Source organism: Eriocheir sinensis, unplaced genomic scaffold, assembly GCF_024679095.1.
Source record: "Eriocheir sinensis breed Jianghai 21 unplaced genomic scaffold, ASM2467909v1 Scaffold110, whole genome shotgun sequence".
Classification (NCBI taxonomy): domain Eukaryota; kingdom Metazoa; phylum Arthropoda; class Malacostraca; order Decapoda; family Varunidae; genus Eriocheir; species Eriocheir sinensis.
Window position 1 is genome coordinate 124,832 of NW_026110408.1, and position 23,092 is coordinate 147,923.

Here is a 23,092-nt window from a genome sequence, read left to right on the forward strand (position 1 = left end):
GAAGTCGGGGCAACTCGGTAGGATCTAACCACCACACCGGTGACAGAACGACAACCAAAAACAACACCGGATAGCGACTACTACTGACGGGGCTCTAGAGGTTGTGGTCTCATAGCCTATACTACTACCAGCTCAAACGTGCGGCTGTGACGTAGGCCTCTAGGGAATAAGCGGCAGTACAGCGTTGCCACGTTTTAACCCCACCTTGGTTGCCTCTCTCTCTCTCTCTCTCTTAATTCCTCCTCACACATTCTCTCTCTGATATTATGAGACTTTAACCTCACCCATATCGACTGGGCGACACTGTCAGGTACAGAAGGCGAGTCACATAGAATGATCGAATTTCTAGAAGAAAATTATCTAAGCCAAATGGTTTCTGAGCCAACTCGACAAAATAATGTACTCGACCTTGTTATAACGACCCAAGATAACCTAGTCAGTAATGTCACGGTAGGAGAACACCTCGGTTCTTGCGATCATAAATTAGTGCGCGTCGACATTAGAGCTCAATCATCAGTGACTGAAAATAAAGTAAAGGTGCCCAATTTCAAAAGAGCTAACTTCGTAGAAATCCGACAAAAACTAACAGAAATACAACTATCGGATGACGGCAACGTAGAGGAAGCCTGGCTAAGCTTTAAAAATCACTTACTCACTCAGCAGAACACATTCGTCCCCTTGTGCGAGAAGCGAATTAACACTAATAAAAGCCCACCTTGGTTTAATAGCGAAATTAAACAATCAGTCAATGAGAGAAAATTGTTTTACAGGTTAAAGAAAGAACAAAGCACGCCCGAAAACATTAGACTTTATAATGATGCCAGGCGACGAGTAAAAAGACTAGTAGGTCAGGCAAAGCGTAGATATGAAGAAAATATTGCAGCCTACTGTAAAAATAATCCGAAATCTTTCTTCAGGTACGTAAACAACAGAAAGGCGATCAAAAGTGGTATTGGACCTTTAACAAACAGGGACGGTGCACTAGTGACTGACAGCCAACACATTGCAAACCTCTTAAACAATTACTTTTCCTCGGTGTTTAATACTAAGTCTTCCTCTCGCTACCACCAACACCAGTACTATTGTAAATCTCGAGCATGCATTGCCTAATTTTGAAATAACAACCGATGAAGTCCTTAAAGCTCTCCATTCACTTAAAACAAATAAAAGTCCCGGACCCGACAAAGTATATCCCATACTGCTTAAAGAAACAAAGAGCGAAATACTCTCCTCCCTCACTACCGTATTCAATATGTCCTTGCGACAAGGCATCGTCCCTTCGGATTGGAAAAAGGCTGACGTGACACCGATTTTTCAGAAAGGAGACAAAAAATACCAGGTAACTACCGACCCATTAGTCTAACTTCAATTGTAGGTAAGCTACTCGAGAGCATAATTAGACAAAATTGTGAGTTACCTCGAAAGCCACTCATTAATTGGGGATTCACAACATGGCTTCCGTAACAAAAGATCCTGCCTGTCAAACCTACTGACCTTTTATAACGATCTCTTCTCAATTTATGACGTAACCAAATCAGTGGACGTAGTCTATCTTGATTTCCAGAAAGCGTTTGATAAAGTCCCACATCATAAATTACTTTATAAATTAAAGCAAATAGGCACTGACGGTCAAGTAAACCAATGGATCGCGAATTGGTGGCGGTGGCCGAAGTGATAGCGTACTGGACCCACATTCGCCGCGTGATGGACGACGCGGGTTCGAATCCTCACGCTACCACTCGGATTTTTCAGTCACCGCCGAGTGGCTTAAAACTACCCACATGCTGTCCTGAAGACCACCCATCAACCCGGACTCTAGAGGAAGCCGTCCAAGCGAATCAAGAACGAGTTCCGGGGGGCAGCATGAGCCAATGCAAGATGGCGCCACTATAAACACTCGCCTGCGCCAGAACGGGCTGGGCCGACCATCAGGCCCCACCTGGAAGAAGCCTTGGGCCGACCATCAGGCCCCACCGGGAAGATGCCTACCGGCGCAATAGGCAACAACGCTAAAAAAAAAAAAAAAAAAAAAACAGACAACAAAGAGTTGTGATTGACGGATTTAACTCAGAGTGGGCGCCGGTCACTAGTGGCGTCCCTCAGGGCTCGGTTCTTGGCCCAGTGCTCTTCATTATTTACATCAACGACGTGGATGTTGGACTCAATAATCGCATTAGTAAATATGCAGACGACACAAAGATTGGTAACTCGACTCTCACTGACGAAGACAGGCAAAGCCTCCAAGAGGATTTGCACAAAATTTCAGCTTGGTCGGATAAATGGGAGATGCCCTGTAACGTAGACAAGTGCCTGGTCCTTCAAGTTGGAACAAAAAATAAGAAGTTTGATTACGAAATACGCGGCGTTAAACTCAAAAGCGTTCAATGCGTTAAGGACCTGGGGATTAAAATCGCGTCTAACCTCAAATTCTCACATCAGTGCATCGATGCAGCCGAACAGAATGTTGGGCTTCATTAAAAGAAACTTTTTATTCAAGAATAAAAATGTAATACTTCCGCTCTACAATAGTTTAGTCAGACCCCACTTGGAATATGCGGTACAGTTTTGGTCTCCCCACCATGCAAAGGACATTGCTAAACTAGAAGGTGTTCAGCGTCGAGCAACAAAAATGATCCCTTCCTTGCGCAACAAATCCTACGAAGAAAAGCTTTCCACCCTTAACATGTTCTCAGGGCCGGCCCGACGCATAAGCGAAGTAAGCGGTGGCTTAGGGCCCCGAGGCCACAAGGGGGCCCCCAAGAGCAATAAAAAATATATTGTAGCCTATTTGTTATTTTTCGCCCATGTATAAATAGTGATTTCTATATGATCAAAGATATATTATTGTACAAAGAGACAATTTCAATAGAGTGCTGGTGGTGGCACCACCCTCTAATATTCTTCCATGGGACCCAAACAACCAGTGTGCAAAGTTTGTTGCTTTAATCCAGCGTGTCACTTTTTTTTTCGCTAAGCCACCGCCCACCGGACTATAAGGCTTCGCTGCACCGGCGCTTCCTGCCCAGAAAAACAACAACAAACACGTGCAACTGACGGTTCCCGACATGCAGTGTGCCCTGCGCATCCTTAACATAGGTTGTTAGGCTAACGATGTCACAAAAAAGGACATATCCCTCAGGGGCAGAGAAAAGAAAAAGGAAGAAAGAGGAAGAGGAGAAAAAATGTCGAGATAAAGGTATGTTTGTTTAATTACTTGCTTTGGTTTGGTAGGCTAATGTTTATCAAGAGATTTGTGTAGCCTAGCCACTAACAGCAAATTAGCTAGCTAGGTAAAAACGAGATAATTTATCCGCTAATAGCAACTAGCTAGCTAGTTAAAAATGAGAGAATTTATCTTGTAACAGTAACCTAAATAATGCTATCATGCTTATATTTGTGTAGATTTAACTTTGACTGAGTTGTGAACATATTTTTATGTCGGATCTTTTCCGTTTGGCGTACAGCGCTAAAATTAATTTTAATATAGTTTTTTAAGTTATTTTCCTTTGAAGTTATTTTCTTCCTATCTAATACATATTTCTGTATTTTCAGAGTGAAATCATGGAGAATAAACTTACAAAACTTACAAAATAACCTAACCTAACCTAACCTAACCCCTAACCTAACCTAACCTAACCTAACTCCTAACCTAACCTAACCTAACCTAACCTAACCTAACCTAACCTAACCTAACCTAACCTAACCTAAGCTTATGTTTTCTACAGGTGTATATAATACTGAATATTACGACTTTTTTTTAAAAGTTTGAATTCCTTCAGTAATAGATAGGAAGAAAATAACTTTAAAGGCAAATAACTCAAAAACTATTAATTTCTCAAAAAAAAATATTGTGATATTCGGATTCTACGGACAAAAATACATAAAAAAAATCTATATTAAAATTACTTTTAGCGCTGTACGCCAAACGGAAAAGACCCTTTATGTCAACTCATAAGCTCTGTTAAACATCGCAGGAGCACTGTTAAAGTATTTTGGAGGCACAGAAGCAGCCCAGTGGCAGTCAGCATCCTCAGGCTCAACTGTATGCAATCCATCAGGTAAGGGAAGACGGTCATCATACAGTAGCCTATATTTAATTTCTAAGTGTAAGAATTACACAAGGGAAATTAATTTAGTCAAATATCTCATCAATGTGTATGTTTTTCTTCTTCTTCTAAGTTCTCCATCTCCATCCTCTACAGAGCTTGCACCCCCATCTTGTGTGCCCAATGTCCCCTCCGTGTCTGCAACCACGGATGATCTACCTGGTAAGTTAACAGCAAAACACCATTTACAATTGTTGAATTCTCATAAAGTTTTATTGTTAAGTTTTAAAGTAAGCAACAACATTGTCAAGTATTATTTATTGCCTCTAACATGGCAACCTTTTGTTGTTGTTTTCAATGTTTTGTATCTTAGGTCCATCTACATCCTCTACAGAGCTCACACCCCCATCTTGTGTGCCCACTGTCCCCTCTGTGTCTGCAACTACAGACGATCTACCTGGTAAGTTAACAGCAAATCACCCGTTATATAATTATAAAATTTCTGCAGCAAATCTTAATTGTTCCATTGGCAGAGACTAGAGAGCTTTATTTTATAACACCTGTAGGGATTTTTAAAACTTTTAATAGAAAAATAAGCAATATCATTTCCAAGAGTAATATGACACCTAACATGGCATTGATGGCAAGCTTTTGTTGCTGTTTTGTATCTTAGGTCCATCTACATCCTCTACAGAGCTCACACCCCAGCTTGTGTGCCCACTGTCCCCTCTGTGTCTGCAACTACAGATGATCTACCTGGTAAGTTAATTGCTGATTGTATTGCAGAACATTCTGATGATTCTGAGATCAATAATTATGTCCATTAGTAGTCAGTATTACTTATTGTTTTTCTTTGCTCACTTCCTCAGCAACCTCCACCACAACGTCCACTTCTCACCACGGATCATCATCAGCTCCACCAGTGGACCCAGCTGAGTGGCCTTCTTTTCTGTCAGATTCAGACCGGACTGAGCAGGTGATCATGGGGCCACTGCCTATTAAGGAGAGCTTTTCATTCCCTAAAAGATATGATGGCCGAAGTTTCCATTATCATTATACCAACAGACAATTAGTTAATGGGGAAAAAGTGAAGCGTAGCTGGCTGACTTATTCAAGAAGTAAAGATGCAGTCTACTGCTTTTGCTGCAAACTATTTTCTAAGAAGTCCATAAAATTGGCAACTGATGGACAGCAGGATTGGGTAAACATAGGCGCACTCCTCAAACAGCATGAAAAGTCTGAAGATCATTGTAGTAATATGGTCAAATGGAAGGAGTTTAGCTTGCGTCTTTCCAAGGGAAAAACGATTGATGAAACAGAAATGGGCCTCCTCGAGGCAGAAAAAATCGCTGGAGAGATGTTCTCACACGCTTAATCAGTATTATCCAGTCACTGGCAGAAAGAAACCTGGCTCTGAGGGGATCTTCTGACACTTTACACAAAGACGACAATGGGAACTTTCTGAAAGAAGTTGAACTGTTTGCTAAATTACAGGCCCATTAGTCTAACTTCGGTTGTAGGTAAGCTACTTGAGGGCATAATTAGAGACAAAATTGTGAGTTACCTTGAAAGCCACTCATTAATTGGGGACTCACAACATGGCTTCCGAAACAAAAGATCCTGCCTATCAAATCTATTAACCTTTTATAACGACCTCTTCACTGTTTATGACGTAACCAAATCACTGGACGTAGTCTATCTTGATTTCCAGAAAGCGTTTGATAAAGTCCCGCATCATAAATTACTTTACAAATTAAAACAAATAGGTATTGACGGTCAGGTAAACCAATGGATCGCGAATTGGTTGAGCAACAGACAACAAAGAGTAGTGATTGACGGATTTAACTCAGAGTGGGCGCCTGTCACTAGTGGCGTCCCTCAGGGCTCGGTTCTTGGCCCAGTGCTCTTCATTATTTACATCAACGACGTGGATGTTGGACTCAATAACCGCATTAGTAAATTTGCAGACGACACAAAGATTGGTAACTCGGTTCTCACTGACGAAGACAGGCAAAGCCTCCAAGAGGATTTGCACAAAATTTCAGCTTGGTCGGATAGATGGGAGATGCCCTTTAACGTAGACAAGTGCCAGGTCCTTCAAGTTGGAACGAGGAATAAAAAGTTTGATTACGAAATGCGCGGCGTTAAACTCAAAAGCGTTCAATGCGTCAAGGACTTGGGGTCAAAATCGCGTCAAACCTCAAATTCTCACAGCAATGCATCGATGCAGCAAATAAAGCGAACAGAATGTTGGGCTTCATTAAAAGAAACTTTTATTTAAGAATAAAGATGTAATACTCCGCTCTACAACAGTTTAGTCAGACCCCACTTGGAATATGCGGTACAGTTTTGGTCTCCCCACCATGCAAAGGATATTGCTAAATTAGAAGGTGTTCAGCGTCGGGCAACGAAAATTATCCCTTCCTTGCGCAACAAATCCTACGAAGAAAGGCTTTCTACCCTTAACATGTTCTCTCTTGAGAAACGTCGCCTCCGAGGAAAACTGATCGAATGTTTTAAAATACTTAATGGTTTCACGAATGTAGACAGATCAACATTGTTTATGATCGATGACACTTTGCGCACGAGGAACAATGGCGTAAAACTCAGATGTAGACAAGTAAATTCAGACTGCACCAAATTTTTCTTCACCAACGTTGTAGTGCGAGAATGGAATAAGCTCCCATCATCAGTGGTCCAGTGTAACACGATTGACTCCTTCAAAAATAAGCTCGACCGTCACTTCCTTCAACTTAATATCAACTAGAGTAGAAATGCAACGTTTTGGAGTCTTCTGATTAATGTAAAATCACTTAGGTTTAAGGACAGACCACCAAGTCTGGACCATGGGGTCTGTGTGGTCTGATTTTCTATGTAAATCTATGTAAATCATACTGGATTGCACTCCAGATATGAGCCATCAAGAACAGATGTCTGTTGTTGTGCGCTTAGTGAGTCTCACAAAAACACCAGATATCAAGGAGCACTTCTTGGGGTTTGTTATAGCTCCGGAATCTACTGGTCAAGGCTTGTCTGCACTAATTTTACAAAAACTGGAAGAGCTGAACATCCCCTTTGAGGATTGTAGGGGACAATCTTATGACAATGGCGCCAATATGAAAGGCGCAAATAAAGGCGTGCAGGCAAGGCTTTTAAGAAAAAATCCACGTGCTTTTTATGTGCCTTGTGGAGCACATAGCCTGAATCTAGTTGTCTCCGATGCTGCTAAAGTGTCCATGGATGCTACATGTTTTTTTGGAAATGTGGAGAAAATCTACAAACTTTTCTCAGGTTCCCCTCAAAGGTGGACCATCTTGAAGAAACATGTGAACATCACACTCAAGTCTTGGAGTGATACACGGTGGGAAAGTCGGGTGAACAGCATAAAGCCATTACGCTACCAAGCAGACAAGGTGAGAGAAGCTTTGCTAGAGGTCAGGGAGAATGCTACTGTAACGGTCCGAATGTGAGTGAACGAGAGAATGTGAGTAAGTCAGTGAGTAACCGAGTAAGTGTAAGCGAGTGCATGAATGAATGAGATAATGTGAGTAAGTCGGTGACAGAGTGAGTAAGTGTGAGCGAGTGGGAGCGTGAATGAGTGAATGAGTGAAAGAGTGAATGGGTACTGAGGAATGTAAGTGCGTAAAAGGTTATGAGAAGATAACACGGCGAGCGAATGAGCGAATAGATGAACGAGTTACTGAAATCCCTCATCTCAGAGCCTCGAACCCCTCTAAGAAACCAATAACTAGTTAGTTAGGTAGGGTTTGATTGTAATGCCGAGAGGGAGTCAGGTGAAGAAGGGGGAGGAGCTTAGCGAGGAGCAGAGGCGAGAAGGCGAGGGCAAGGAGACCCACGAGTCAGTGAGGAGGAAGGACGAGAAGCGGGGTAGACTTGAGGAGGCAAGCACCACTGCAGAAAGCCAGAAGCTTGGAGGACGCACACACCGCCCACGGCCTGCTGTGTGAGGCGGGCTAGCAGGAGACGTGCAGCAGCCCTAGCAAGGAAAGGCAGCGAGTTGGAGTTGGAGTTGAGAGCGGTGTCCACCTCTCCACTCAGCCCCCCCCCGAAAAACCACCCACGGCCTGCGGGGTGAGACGGACTACAGGATGGGAACTTGTATGGCGGGGTAACCTGCCCCTCGACTGTCCTGGGGGCCGAAATACCACTGCCCCAAGCTGCTCCCTACATCAAAGGGCGCCCGCCTCTTCATACCACCCGAGTCGCTCCATCTCTACATCAAGCGGCGCCCGTCTGTCCAGCACCAGGACCGCCCATTCCCATCGTGGACGTCCTCTGCCGAGCCCGACACTCACGCCAGCTCCTCCTCCTCCACATCCAGCAACGACAGAGCTAAGCATTCTGTGTATTCCCCAAATCTCCCTTGTGCCGGTAGTTAGCTAGTTTAGAGGCCTACAGCCTGTCGGTCATTCATTTTTTTTTTCATATTTTTATTAGCACTCCGCTAACCTTTAAAGTAAACCAAATACATATTTATATATAACCTTACTGAGTGTTATCATTTGGAGCCTGTTTTGCTGCTCATTGGAAATTACTGAACCATACACACATCCCCTCCATAGTACATTATCACCATCCAATTTCTTAATGCTGTCTCAAAAGTGGTTCCCACGGAAATCCTCCCATCCTCCATAATTAACCACACAAGTAACGCCCTTCTGGTCACAAACTTCGGAACGAGTGTTCACTTGTCCTGAGGCCTTAACATCCGGGACCAGCGCTCGACAACTACCACGCTACCACATACCATTCACTACCCTAGTGGTTGTCACATCAAGGGATGTAGCTTTATTCATTTAAATATTTAATTTATTATTTTTTTTTCTCTATTTTCCACGCTACATATGGTGGCTTTTGCGGTGGGATTTCCCTGTGAACCATTCCCCCCCCCCTTGTTGAAGCAGAGTTAACTAGACAGTATAATTATTTTTTTTTTTTGTTTTTTTTCTGTTGATTGATTGTTGGTCGCCCTATTGCTTTGCAGTCTTAACATTTTTTTTTGTGTGTGTCTTTGCATTTACTTGTTTTTTCTCTCTCGGTGCTCATAACACCAGAGAACATGTTTAGAGTAGCACTTGTAGGGCATAGTCATATTCAAAGGGAATTGGAGGTAGAGGAGCAGGACATTCAGGTAGATATTTTTCGTGCCCCGGGAGGAAAAGCCGGTAATTTCTTTGAAGACGATAGATTGGCCCCTGTCTTGGAGAACAAATACGAGTTAGTCATCTTGTGGCTAGGGAGCAATGATATTACAGCGGATAGTACGCATAGTGAAATTAGTAATGACATTTTGAACATCGCCCAAGAGATTGAAAACAACTGTGAAGCGATAGTGAGGATTGTCAATGTAGAACCGAGGTGGACAGAGAGACAGAGGAGATTTTGGATGCCCCAGGATGAATACGAGAGGCAGCGTAACGCCATTAATCGGCGAATGTACAAAAAGGCAAAGGGGAAGAGGAGGTTCCTTGATTTCGGAGCAGCCCCCTTCTGGGAGGCACTAGGAGATGATGGAGTACACTTTGAAAGAGAGGCTAAGGAGGAGTATGTAGACAGTAAATTCCGTAACTGCATTCAAGCAGTATATGAGGAGGAAAGGGGAGAGGTGGAAGGAGCGAGCGCGTGGTAAGAGTCTCTCGCAGAGTAATGGAAAGTGGTAGTCTGCAATGGCGCGGTAATTATCACTAACAAACAAGTGCTTAACCTCCCTTGCTCATGTGTTCGAAGGTAGTTTCGTTTGAGTTTATGGGTTTTATATATTTGTTTTATTAGTTTGCTTTGATTGTTCTCTTCTCTTTAGTAGAGTAAACTGTAAATATTGATACTGAGGGAACATAGGAAATTTTGACACAATGGAGGAAACTGTAAAGGAAGAGATAGCTGACTTGCTGGGTCCATGGGAAAGTGAACACTGCCCAGACCAACAGCGTACTGACACTGACCAGGAAGACCCTAGGGTACAAACACAGTCAAAGAAAGAGCCACAAGCGGGTGACACCGTGAAAATGGAAGAACTCGAGGAAGAAGTAGATTTTCTAAAAACCTCAATGTTAGAATTAGTGGACCGATTACGTAGAAGCCAAGAAGACTCGCCTACCAAACCACTACTTAAACCAAGGGACATACCCATCCTTGAGAGAAGACACCTGAAGGGAGTAGAAGAAGGAGGCAGATTAGAGGTATTCCTTTCCCAGATAGAACAATGCACCCCACGGGGGGAAGACAGAAAAAGAATAGCCTTGAGTCGGGTAGACGCGGAATTAGCCGTTTACATTCAAAGCACTCTGAAGCATGGCCCCGTGGTGGAGTGGGAAGAATTCAAGACATCACTGATCAAAGAACTAACGGATCAAAGTAAAGGAAAGGTATTCGACGCCTTAAATGACCTCAAATACTCATATGAGGAAGACGCGACCGAATTTGTCACCCAACTTAAATGCAAATTCGCACTCCTGGAGGTAAAAATCAAATCCAGGAGAAGTGCCAAAGAGGGAAAAGTTGATAAAAACAAAGTTGCTAAAGGGAATGCCTCGAGATAGTAGAGACAGGCTAGAAATATATATGGATAATCACGTGCCCCTCGACACCTTTATGGAAAAACTAGAGGTGGAACGACTAGTAGCCCTAGCAAGAAAAAAGGACAGTGTCTTTATGGTGAAGGACGACGCTCCTTCAGCTGGTGCATCAAGCACGGGAGCATCACCAGTAACATCCCCGAAGGCTGAATCCTTGGCCGAACCTACCGCCTTAGCCTCCTATCTCGATCGAATCGAGCGCAGACTAGAGCGGTGGGAAGAGCAAAAGAAACAACCTCGAGAGAGAAGGACATCCGTGTACTGCCCGTATTGTAGGTCCACAACACACGACGTGCAGTCATGTTTTAAGAATCCGCTTCCCGGTTCGTGTTTTGATTGTTTGAGGATGAACTGCCGAAGAGGGTACCCTGGTTGTCCAGGGAGGAAGACCTTTCAGACACGGTGACTGGCGCAAGCTAGGTCCCCAATAATCACAGTCAACATCAAAAGCCATATGCTAGAGGCCCTGCTCGACACTGGTAGCGAAATGTCACTAATCAAAGAAAGTGTGGTGCAACAACTCAATCTCAAGGTAGTTACAGGAAAAACCATCCCGCAATTACAGGGTATCACAGGGAAGAAACTCAGAATCCTAGGGCAAACCACTACCTCCATCATAGTTGGTGACAACCAACCTTTAGAGGTACCCCTAGCCATCGTACCCGATAATTACTTAGAACCAGCCTTGTTGTTGGGCATGAATGCCCTGGGAAGAATAACCCTAACCCTTGACCACCGAAACAAGAAAATTATGTGGAATAATGTCACCTACCCACTTAAATATCATGAACATCGCTACGGGAAGGTGACGCACATAAAGATCCAATCCATTGCCACCCACAAATCTTCCCCGGCCAAAGCTTTCGTGAGACTAAGAGCAAAATTAAAATTACCACCTTTCAGTGCTGCTATGAGGGAGATCAAAGTGGATGAAGCACCTGGTACTACCCTGGTGGTTGACCCGGAACATAAGAACGTGCAAGGAGGGTTGCCTCTCATTACGGAGGTAACCGAGGAAAAAACCATCTTCCTCCCAATGATCAATAATAGTAAATTAGACCAAACACTACATCAAGGGGTATTCCTGGCACGTTATGAAATAATCAACAGTAACCTTGAAGAGTTTCCGGAGGCAAAATGCTTAAAAACCACGATCAGTGAGTCGATGGGGCCCGAAAATGACGCGGTCCTAGGGAAAATGTCCAGAGGAGACAAATTAAACTCCATATTAAGCGAAAGAGATTGGACTCACTTAGATGAAGAGCAGAAACAGAAATTATTCCAAATAATACGACGCCACGAGTTGTTATTTATGGTAGACAAAAATGAGTTAGGCTTGATAACAGCGCCCCCAGCCCACATTAATGTCGAGAATCCCGTACCATGCAGGGCCCCCACTTATAGATACCCAGAAAAAGCAAAGGAGCTGATAGCAGAGATTATAGAGGACCTAGCGCAGAGAGACATAATAGAACCATCTACCGCCGCCTGGTTGTCACCAATAGTTCTGGTTAGTAAACCGTCCGGCGAGAAAAGAATGTGCCAAGATTACCGCAAGGTTAACACCCATTTAGCAGTAGACATACACCCTCTACCAAAACTTGAGGAACTAGTAGAGAGAGTGTCGGGACAGCAATACTATGCCACCTTAGATATGAAAGATGCATACTATCAAGTGCTTTTAGATGAACCAAGCCGGGATTTAACCACATTTACTGAGGGGATTAATCTATACCGATTTAAAAGGTTACCCTTTGGCTTGTCTTGTTCCCCAGCTATTTTTAGTAGACAGTTACAAACCGCCCTTGCACCCCTCTTAAAGGCGGAATGGATAAAGACTTACTTAGACGACGTGATCATAAGTGCACCTGACTTTAATACCCTTCTCAGTAGACTCCATGAGACCTTCGAGCACATGGAAGGGGTAGGAATCAAGTTGAACCTATCAAAATGTAACATTGGGCAAAAGGAAGTCAAATTCTTAGGGCATGTAGTCTCTCGGGAAGGATATCGACCGGACCCTAAAAACATCGAAAATGAAAGCCCCAACAACCGTTAAAGACACCCGCAGATTCCTGGGAATGTGTTCATTTTACAGACGACACATTGGGCAATTCTCGAAACTAGCCGCCCCCTTAACTAACTTAACCCAAAAGGGATTACAATTCGAATGGTCAACAGAGTGTCAGCAGGCTTTCGAGACTCTGAAAGGGAAATTAATAGCAGCCCCCATCCTAGGACGGGCAGATATGTCAAGAAGCTTCATCCTAGAAACAGATGCCAGCCTCACCCATGTGGGTGCTGTGCTAATGCAAATCGATGATAATAATTTACCCAGGGTCATCGGTTATTTTTCCAAAAAGCTTCGTCCGGCAGAAATGAGGTATTCAACCACCGACAGGGAAGCCTTAGCTATAGTATTGGCATGTCGCCAGTTCCACCATTTCCTGTGGGGCACGAAGGTATTTGTGCGGACAGATCACCAACCGCTAGTCTCCATTTTTAGGCAAAAAATTAAATCACCCCGCATGAATCGGTGGATTTTAGAAATGAGGGATTACCATTTTTCAATTGATTACAGATCAGGGAAAAAGAACGTGGTGGCTGACCAATTAAGTCGCCCAGTAAGACCTATAAGACCTTGGGACGGCCAAAGTGAGTTATTTCTGGGGAAAACAAGAGAAGAGTTTAGCCAGCTGCAAATGCAGGAACCAAGGTGGAGGGAGATGAGACAGTATTTAGAGGGAGGATGTATCCCACGCTCAAAATACCCTAGAGCAACCCTCGCACAATTTAACATCGAGGATGAAATATTATACTCCACCCGCAGGAAGAAAGACAACACCATATTGTACACCCTGGTAATACCAAATGAATTAAGGCGGCAGGCTCTAAGTTTTGCACATGAGAGAGAGTCGGGTCATTTAGGTTTTCTCAAATCTGCCCTCAAGGCAGAAGACTATTTTTACTGGCCCAACTTGAGAGCAGATATGAGAAAGCATATTAAAGAATGTATAACTTGTCAGCAACTCAAAACTGCTAGGGGCCTTCAAATGCAATGGCAAGAGCTTCCACCATGTAATAAACCCCTTGAGAGAATTAGTATGGACATCACAGATATGCACACGAGCAACAGCGGACATCGATATGTCCTGACGCTTATAGATCACTACTCTAGGTATGTAAAATTTATTAAGATGAGATCAAGGTTAGCGGAGGAGGTAGTGAAGGGTTTGCAAACGTACATAGGAGATTTTGGGGCACCGAAAGTGCTCTTAACGGACAATGCACGCGAGTTCCACGCAACCATTGTCAAAGACCTATGTACCAGAATGGGCACCCAGTTGGTGTTCAGCACTCCTTACCATCCCCAAGGCAACTCTATCTCAGAACGGATGCACAGAACAATGAAATCAGTCCTAGCTACGTTGTGCCGAGGACACCCCCACCGGTGGCCAAACTATCTCGGGCAGTGCCAGACAGTCTTAAACGCGGCAGTGCACGAAACCACCGGGGAGCAACCGTTCTACCTAATGTTCTCTCGTTACGCGCCACGAAGTGTAAGTGCGCCCTTACCACAAGACGATGATGACGCGGACATAAAAATCGCGCATGAGGTGGTTAAAGAAACTAATAGGGAGAGAGCACAAAAGTGGCGAGACAAGGCTAATCGAGGGAGAACTAATCAGAGGGCAGAACTTAACAGTTTGGTCTGGGTGAAAAAGGAACAAGGTGAGTCCTCGGTACAGCGGAAGTTGGGAGTGAAGTGGTTAGGTCCGTACAAAGTTAAAGAAATACTTAGGGATGGAAGTGCATATGTGCTAGAGAATGTTTTCAATGGAACACAAATACAACGTGCGGCCGAAAAAATAAAACCATATGTAGGAAAAGAACAAATCCTCATCGAACAGGAGGAAGTACTCGTACCACCGGTGGACGATAGTGATGAGGACGAAGTTGAACAACGTCCCACGAGGGAAAGAAGGCCGCCCCGAAGGCTAATAGAGGAAGTTTAGGTACGTAGGCTCCTGGAACAGAGTAGTGCGGTGCAGGACAGTAATGAACCCTCTTTGTTGCAGTGCAGAGTGGCACTGGGAAATCTCTCCCGCATCCAGGGTCAGCGAAACCCGAGGAAGCATGGGGACCCAGAAGAACCTCGTCAACCCCACCAGGAATATCTGGGACGACCTGGGCTCCCTGCAGAAGGTGTGGAAAAGGGGCTGGAAAGGCCCTACCACGCAACCCCGGATGCCAGGAGGAGGTGGGAGGTACACACCTGACACCCTACCAGGATGCCGGGTCCTGATGAGACCCCAAGGCACTCGTGCCTATATTATGGAATAATGTAGTACATATGGTTGGCCGCGATTGAAAACCAATTTTTTTGTGACCCTTAAATAATCTAGTAATGTATTTTTTTTATGTTTAGTAGGATGTTTTATATAAGATGTAACTATGTTTTATTTGGAGTGTGTAGAAATGTGATTGTTTTTAGACATGTTACCCATGGGTTAGAGACTTTGAGAAAGGGATTTCAGTCTCAGGAAGGAGGGAGCCGTGTAACGGTCCGAATGTGAGTGAACGAGAATGTGAGTAAGTCAGTGAGTAACAGTGAGTAAGTGTAAGCGAATGTGAATGAACGAGAGAATGTGAGTAAGTCGGTGAGTGACAGAGTGAGTAAGTGTGAGCGAGTGGGAGCGTGAGTGAGTGAGAGTGAATGAGTGAAAGAGTGAATGGGTAGCTGAGGAATGTAAGTGCGTAAAAGGTTATGAGAAGATAACACGGCGAGCGAATGAGCGAATATATGAACGAGTTACTGAAATCCCTCATCTCAAAGCCTCGAACCCCTCCAAGAAACCAATAACTAGTTAGTTAGATAGGTAGGGGTTTGATTGTAAAAGAATGTTCCGGAAGGGAGAGAGAGTCAGTAATGCGGGGTTAAAAGATCACGTGATGGAGGAGAGAAGCTGATGAGTAAGCGAGGAGGAGGAGGAAGAGACCAGAAGCGGGGTAGACTTGAGGAGGCAAGCACCACTGCAGAAAGCCAGAAGCTTGGAGGACGCACACACCGCCCACGGCCTGCTGTGTGAGGCGGGCTAGCAGGAGACGTGCAGCAGCCCTAACAAGGAAAGGCAGCGAGTTGGAGCTGGAGTTGAGAGCGGTGTCCACCTCTCCACTCAGCCCCCCCCCGAAAAACCACCCACGGCCTGCGGGGTGAGACGGACTACAGGATGGGAACTTGTATGGCGGGGTAACCTGCCCCTCGACTGTCCTGGGGGCCGAAATACCACTGCCCCAAGCTGCTCCCTACATCAAAGGGCGCCCGCCTCTTCATACCACCCGAGTCGCTCCATCTCTACATCAAGCGGCGCCCGTCTGTCCAGCACCAGGACCGCCCATTCCCATCGTGGACGTCCTCTGCCGAGCCCGACACTCACGCCAGCTCCTCCTCCTCCGCATCCAGCAACTACAGAGCTAAGCATTCTGTGTATTCCCCAAATCTCCCTTGTGCCGGTAGTTAGCTAGTTTAGAGGCCTACAGCCTGTCGGTCATTCATTTTTTTTTTCATATTTTTATTAGCACTCCGCTAACCTTTAAAGTAAACCAAATACATATTTATATATAACCTTACTGAGTGTTATCATTTGGAGCCTGTTTTGCTGCTCATTGGAAATTACTGAATCATACACACATCCCCTCCATAGTACATTATCACCATCCAATTTCTTAATGCTGTCGCAAAAGTGGTTCCCACGGAGATCCTCCCACCCTCCATAATTAACCACACAAGTAACGCCCTTCTGGTCACAAACTCCGGAACGAGTGTTCACTTGTCCTGAGGCCTTAACATCCGGGACCAGCGCTCGACAACTACCACGCTACCACATACCATTCACTACCCTAGTGGTTGTCATAAAAAGGGATGTAGCTTTCATTTTTATTTATTTAATTTAATATTTTCTCTATTGTCCACGCTACACTACTGAGCCCACAATAAAGGTTGAGACACACTCACTTGCCGAAGAAATTGCATCCTTCAGATTTCAAATTTGCTGTGTGGTTTGGTACGACATTCTCTCCCAGATTAACACAACAAGCAAGCTACTCCAGTCGGTCAACATGCAGCTAGAGGTTGCTGTAGGTATCATTAAAAAAAATAAAGCAAATTTAATCCGTTACAGAGCAACTGGTTTTAAAGATGCACAGACCTCAGCAAGAGAGAAATGTGAGGAAATGAACACTGAAGCTGTGCTGAAACAGAAGAGACTGCGAACTACAAAAAGGCACTTTGCCTATGAGTCGCCTGATGAGCCTGAAACTGATCCAATGAAGAGGCTGGAAGTCTCTTTTTTTAATGCTGTGGTAGACTGTACCATCCAGTCTTTGGAGGACCGCTTTCAGTCCCTAGGTGAGGTCAGGAGCATTTTTGGAGTGCTTTCTAACTTTGGGCAGCTTGATGCACAGACAAGGAAGAACCAGTGTCAGCTTCTCAGCGACAAACTAACTTTCGGAGAACAGTCAGATATTGATGGGAGTGCACTGGCTACAGAGCTGGAGAACCTTCCAGAACTTCCTGAAGCGCAGATGACCCCATTTGAACTGCTGACTTACCTCTCTCAAAACGAGATCTGTGAGTTGTACCCAAATCTTTGGGTAGCTCTGAGGATAGCCTGCACTCTCCCTGTGACGGTTGCATCTGCGGAGGAGCTTTTCCAAGCTCAAATTGATAAAGAATTACTTGAGATCTTCCATGGCACAAGAAAGGCTTAGTGGACTGGCAGTGATAAGTATCAACAGCAAAGTTAGCCATCAGATTTCTTATTCAGATGTCATAAATTACTTTGCCTCTAGAAAAGCCAGGAAGCATAGGTTTTAAGACTGGGTGAAATAAACCATTTGTGTTACTTTGTTTTAGGTACAGTACAGTAGCTCTGTTCATTTATATCATTAAATATTTGTGTGGTATTTATTCATTATTTTATTTTATTCTTTATGTCTTTGTACAATTGAATTTATAATTATTTTTGTGAGCTAATAAAGCTGAAATTTGGAAGTGTTATTTGTTTTTATTGATCTTGCATTACAATTTATTGTTCCACATTGCCGTTGCACTTTTTTTAAACCAAATTAAACATGACACATTTACAGTAAGAACATTGTCTACCTGTTTATTTACTTAGGGGGCCCCCAAATACAATTTCGCTTAGAGCCCCATGGAGGCTTGGGCCGGCCCTGCATGTTCTCTCTTGAGAAACGTCGCCTCCGAGGTAAACTGATCGAATGTTTTAAAATACTTAATGGTTTCACGAATGTAGACAGAACAAAATTGTTTATGATCGATGACACTTTGCGAACGAGGAACAATGGCACAAAACTCAAATGTAGACAAGTAAATTCAGACTGCACCAAATTTTTCTTCACCAACGTTGTAGTGCGCAAATGAAATAAGCTCCCACCATCAGTGGTCCAGTGTAACACGATTGACTCCTTTAAAAACAAGCTCGACCGTCACTTCCTTGAACTTAATATTAACTAGAGTAGAAAAGCAACGTTTTGGAGCCATCTGAATAATGTAAAATCACTTAGGTTTAAGGACAGACCACCTAGTCTGGACCATGGGGTCTGTGTGGTCTGATTTTCTATGTAAATCTATGTAAATTTCTCTCTCTCTGTTTGGCAATGTAGATTCTGGGAGAGTGTTGGTGGAGCAGCCATATCGATCGTGTCTGGTCAAGGACGCCGATTGACCTGAGTGGAGTCACCTGACCTCTCCACCTGTGTGGATGGCGGGCGTGTCTGGGTGTTGGCTGGGAGTGTTACCGCCCCGAGGATTTTAATGTTTTTTTTCATACTTATGTCAGCTTATTTTAACGTACATTCCTTCACGATATAATCTAAATATAATTGTGAAACCCCTTACCCATCCCAAAACGTAAGGAAAACTCAATAATAAGTATATAGCATTTTTTTAGCAACATTGTAAAATATGTATGCCACGTTTCTTTGTATGCTTACAAATATCTTATCCATAATAAGTTAACTGTTCTTCCATACGTTATAATACTAAGATTAAATCTGTATGCATATTTGCTGATCACATTTGCCATGGTTTTACTTAAATTAGAACATTTCTACATCGCGGGCTGGGAGACACGCGGCAAGGCTGTACAAGGAACCCCGTACGCTTCCTCCGCCCACAACCGCACGTTTAGTGTGGTTATAGTAAAAAAAAAACAAGAAGAAGAAGAAGAAGAGAGCTTGAGTGGTGCCAGGATTGGAGAAGTGAGGAGGAAGGTTGAGGAGAAGGCAGGAGAGCTTAATGATGGCCTCTTGTGTTAGGAATTAGGTCAGTTAACCAGGGGATTAGACAAATTAACTATTTCCCTTATGGAACTAGTCTTGGGCTGAGAGTTCAAGCCAACTAAGAGTATCATCTGAGCTCAAATAAGCCTTGGATGGTACTTAAATACCTCGCTCACCGGCTCCCAGACCGAGACAGAATCACCTTATTCACAGCCTGAAGAGTAAACACATTTACCATGAAAGGAATAACAATAGTTTGGTGTTTCCTTTCATGAAATAATAAATAATTGCCCTTGCGGAATTATTATTAAAGAGCAAGGATAATTTAACCGATCGAAAGCCACGCCATCTGGCGAGGGAAATCCAAAATGCCTCTTCAGACCCACGTGGTTGGTTTCCGGGCCACTCCATCAATAGCTATTCAGCTGACAATAACTCAGCGCTCGATGCTCCAACATTAACTCGCGGCAGTGCTGATTTATACTTAGTCTCGAGGAATACAGGACTCCTCTAGGACGAGACTTCAAGAGACCACTTCTTTTGAAACCCCTTCTAAAGATAAGTGCCCTCCTACAGTGATTACAAATAGGTATTACTATCAGGCCTGTTAGGATTATCGTTGCAACTCTGGGAGGCGCTTGCGGGGAAAGCCTGCACCCCTGTATTGGTGGTAAGTGGTTGTGGTTTTGTGGTGTTGTCCTGGAGGAGTTAAGTGTCTTGCGAGAAACATAACCGTTGGGTACGGTGAATTCACTGTATTACAACATATTTCCAAAAGAAGCCCATATTTTCAAATGAAGTGTGTAACTACATCAGCTGCTCTTTGCTTGATTCAGTTGAATTTAGCAACAAGTACAGCCTTGTTAGTTCATCCCCTGAGGCAGTATAAAGTTAAGATGAAAGTGTTACTGTTTGGTTTTTCTTACGTATACGTGATCTGTCTCGGTTTGGGAGTTGGGATCGCGAGTTGGTTCTAGCAAACGGGTTCAGAGATCAGGTGTTATGAGTAGCTTAACGGTACTTCGACCCTTCCTCCTCGACCACCCTCGGTATCACAGGGGTGTTGTTCACTTGCGAGGAACTGGTTTGGTGAGGTACGTACAACAGGGATGCAATCTTTGGTGGCCTGAAATATGCCCTTGACCACCGGCAGTAAGTAGTTGACCCCCGGATGCCCGACGCTTTGTTCAGTTAAATAGCTAGTGGCAATTGAGGGCCAACTAGCCGGTCCGGGACTGCCTCCTTGTGCAGTTAAGGGTCTCTTTTTTTTATAATTGCCCTTTTAATTCAAACCACCCCTATTAATCAAACCCTTTTAGATTGTTTGTCTCAATATTGAGCTTGCTTCTATTGTGGGGTTCTTGAAAGGTCTGGACTTCCGAAAATCCCATAAATTCTCAGCAATAAAAAATATAAAACAAAATATCTGAATATAGAGTTCTCAGACTCACAGCCCCTCCTAGTCACTTATTATTTATAGATATGACCAGTCACACTACCATAGGTTAAGCAAAGACCAGATGAAACCTGCTCTTAAGTTTATTTAAAGAAACTTGCTGGAAATTAAGAAATAATTCATTAATCCCAGGCACACAGCAACCTAGCTATCTATCTTAAAGCATCCTATGCAAATAGATTACTTAATTGTAGGTGGGCGAAGCGGGAGCCACACCTGATCTACCTCGTGGTCTGGAGCCCTGGAGTCCTTCTTCGGTCCTCTCGTTCCTTTCTGCAACACGCCGTGCCCTCCTTACCTTCCAACGGCTCCCCTCGCCTGCAGCACACAGTCACTCTGGACTTGTGGATACAACAAAGGCAGGAAAACCACCACGATGGACACGTGGCACGGAAGGATGGTTAGGGCGTCTAGTCGCGTTGGAGTCTGGTTGGAAGATGGTGGCGGGGAGTGGCAAGACCCACAATGCTCAGCGCCCCGGCCGCGGTTAAGATGCTAGCTCTTGCCACAGTGACATCTCGTTTTCTGTGTAACACACGCTAAACGCCCTACGGCTATGGATTATTATTTATTAATAACCTAACACCATGCACTAGGTATTAGTGGGTCATGCATCCCTCACATAGCTCAGCTTTGGCAGTAATAACGAATATGATTTGAAATAGCGTGTTGTTCCCGCCTTATAGTTTTCCCGCCTGTCCTGTGACTACTTCCCGCTCTCTCAATCAAAATGGCAGGGACTCCCGCGGTATTTTTCCACGGGCTATTCCTTGAATAATGAAATCATGACATTTCGCCCCCCCTTTAAGAAAACTTTTGTCTTCAGAGAAAAGTTTTTGACTGTGATACGCTGCCAACACTGGTAACATGCCCTACAACTGCACCTACAGAATTAGCATGTTCCTGACAGTACATTCTCACACTTTTTCACACACCCTCTCTTACTGTGGTGTATGTCAGTTAACCTCTGCTCAGGTAATTGACGGTTCGCCTGTGAGTGAAAAACTTCAACATTTATGTTACTACTCAAACTAGAGGGAAAACTCCATAGCGAGGCGCCAGTACCTTTTAGAGCGGGCTTGGCGAACTTCGCCACAATTATTCACAATATGTAAATGGTGTTATGTATGTATACCCAGTGTAGGTGGGACAGATGTGGAGTAGCTGTAGGTAGGTGTAAAATGGTGTAACTTATTGTATAAATTCCTGGCTAACTGCCTAATTTTTCCTACATTATCACACCATGCACCATACCATGCAACTTAATTTTTAAGCATGCCGCAAAACTTTCGGCCAAACCAGCTTTTCCAGGGTTGCATTTACGACTCCACCACCTACAGAATTGACCGCTCCTATCTCCTCCAAACCACCTAATCTGAACACTTTCGTCACTTGGTTCCTCGACTCAGGTGAATCTTGAGGTCCCAAGATCCGAATATAAAGTCTCCGAGCCACCTAACCTGTCCACTTTGATCATCTTACTCTGCTACCAGACGCGAGAAGAAATCCGCCCCAACATTGGCTTGTCCCTTTATGTACTTTACAGTGAACTGAAACTGCTGAAGATACAACGCCCAACGCATCAGTTAGTTAGTTAGTTTTTTTCTACCATAGAGTAGTTTCTCTCAGCTGGATGCAACTTCCTGCTGTAATATCTTATAGGAAACACCTGATTATTACTCTCTTGCATCAACACGGCACCAATGCCCTCCTGTGAAGCATCGGTACGCAGAATGAACTGCTTATTGAAATCAGGCAGCTGTAAAATGGGCTCTTTGCATAACATGCTCTTAAGTGTCGCGAAGGTTTCCTCTTGAGCGCCCGTCCATAGTACCTTATTGGGTGCATGTTTTCTCAACAATTCATGCAGAGGGGCAGCAATGACAGCGCTATTGGGGATATAATCCCGGTAATATCCAGCTAACCCCAAGAATGACTTTACCTGAGTTTTGGTCTGAGGACGTGGAGCATTTCTGACCTTTTCTATTTTATCCATCTGACACCCATGCTGTCCTTCACCAATGACATGTCCTAAGAATGGCACCTTTTCGTGCCCAATCAAGCACTTACTGGGCTTAATGGTCAGGTTGTAGCGCCAAAGCCGCTCCAACACTAACCTGAGGGTCTCTAGATGCTGCCTGAATGTGGGTGAGTGAATTAATACGTCATCCACGAAAAGCTCCACTCCTTCCATACCTCTCATGACCTCGCGCATGACTTTGTTAAAAGCTGCTGGTGAGTTGCTCATCCCGAAGGGTATACTGATACAGGCCCCCAGGTGTACTAAAAGCTGTCACCTTACAATTCTCCTCACTCGGAGGAATCTGGAAAAACCCTTTCGTCAGGTCTATCTTAGAAAAAAATTCTAGATTCAGCCAGAGTAGCAAATATGGCTTGAGGATCAGACATTAGCTCAGCGTCTACGCGCGTCACTGCGTTTACTTTTGATAATCGCCGCAAATCCTAATTCCTCCTTCTTTCTTCCTTACGACTACCATGGGGCTGCAGTAGGGGGAATTTGATCTCTCTATGAGACCCGCGGCCTCCATTTCACTGATTTCGCCTTTTACGGCGTCTACCAGTCATAAAGGAATCTGGTAAGGCCTTTGTCTGACAGGCTCCTGGCTCGTCAACTCGATTCGATACTCTGGTACCCGAGCAATTCTAGGTTTATCAGAAAAACCTCTGCA

General features: G+C 44.2%; 1 protein-coding gene across 3 annotated transcripts; it reads left to right on the top strand.

The window, feature by feature from the left end:
* The first annotated feature begins 274 nt into the window (after window positions 1–274).
* On the top strand, window positions 275–17,892 carry LOC126989218 (uncharacterized). Of its 3 annotated transcripts, none has more exons than XM_050847855.1 (7): window positions 275–3,196; window positions 3,975–4,058; window positions 4,203–4,268; window positions 4,420–4,506; window positions 4,720–4,805; window positions 4,916–5,022; window positions 14,722–17,892. In XM_050847855.1, exons 1-7 carry the CDS (start codon window positions 3,112–3,114, stop codon window positions 14,984–14,986), a joined length of 780 nt encoding a protein of 259 aa, XP_050703812.1. In that variant the 5' UTR covers window positions 275–3,111; the 3' UTR covers window positions 14,987–17,892. The 3 variants fall into 3 exon arrangements, with proteins under 3 accessions (XP_050703812.1, XP_050703813.1, XP_050703811.1); XM_050847856.1 differs by having other exon boundaries at window positions 4,441–4,506; XM_050847854.1 differs by lacking the exon at window positions 14,722–17,892 and having other exon boundaries at window positions 4,203–4,506; window positions 4,916–6,258.
* The last annotated feature ends 5,200 nt before the right edge of the window (window positions 17,893–23,092 follow it).

Excerpts from the sequence above, each read along its gene's own strand:
- LOC126989218 (XM_050847854.1), top strand. The coding sequence starts at position 3,112 with ATGTCACAAAAAAGGACATATCCCTCAGGGGCAGAGAAAAGAAAAAGG. Across the intron at positions 3,197-3,974 it reads GAAAAAATGTCGAGATAAAG|GAGCACTGTTAAAGTATTTT; the intron begins GTATGTTTGTTT and ends TAAACATCGCAG. Across the intron at positions 4,507-4,719 it reads AACTACAGACGATCTACCTG|GTCCATCTACATCCTCTACA; the intron begins GTAAGTTAACAG and ends TTTGTATCTTAG.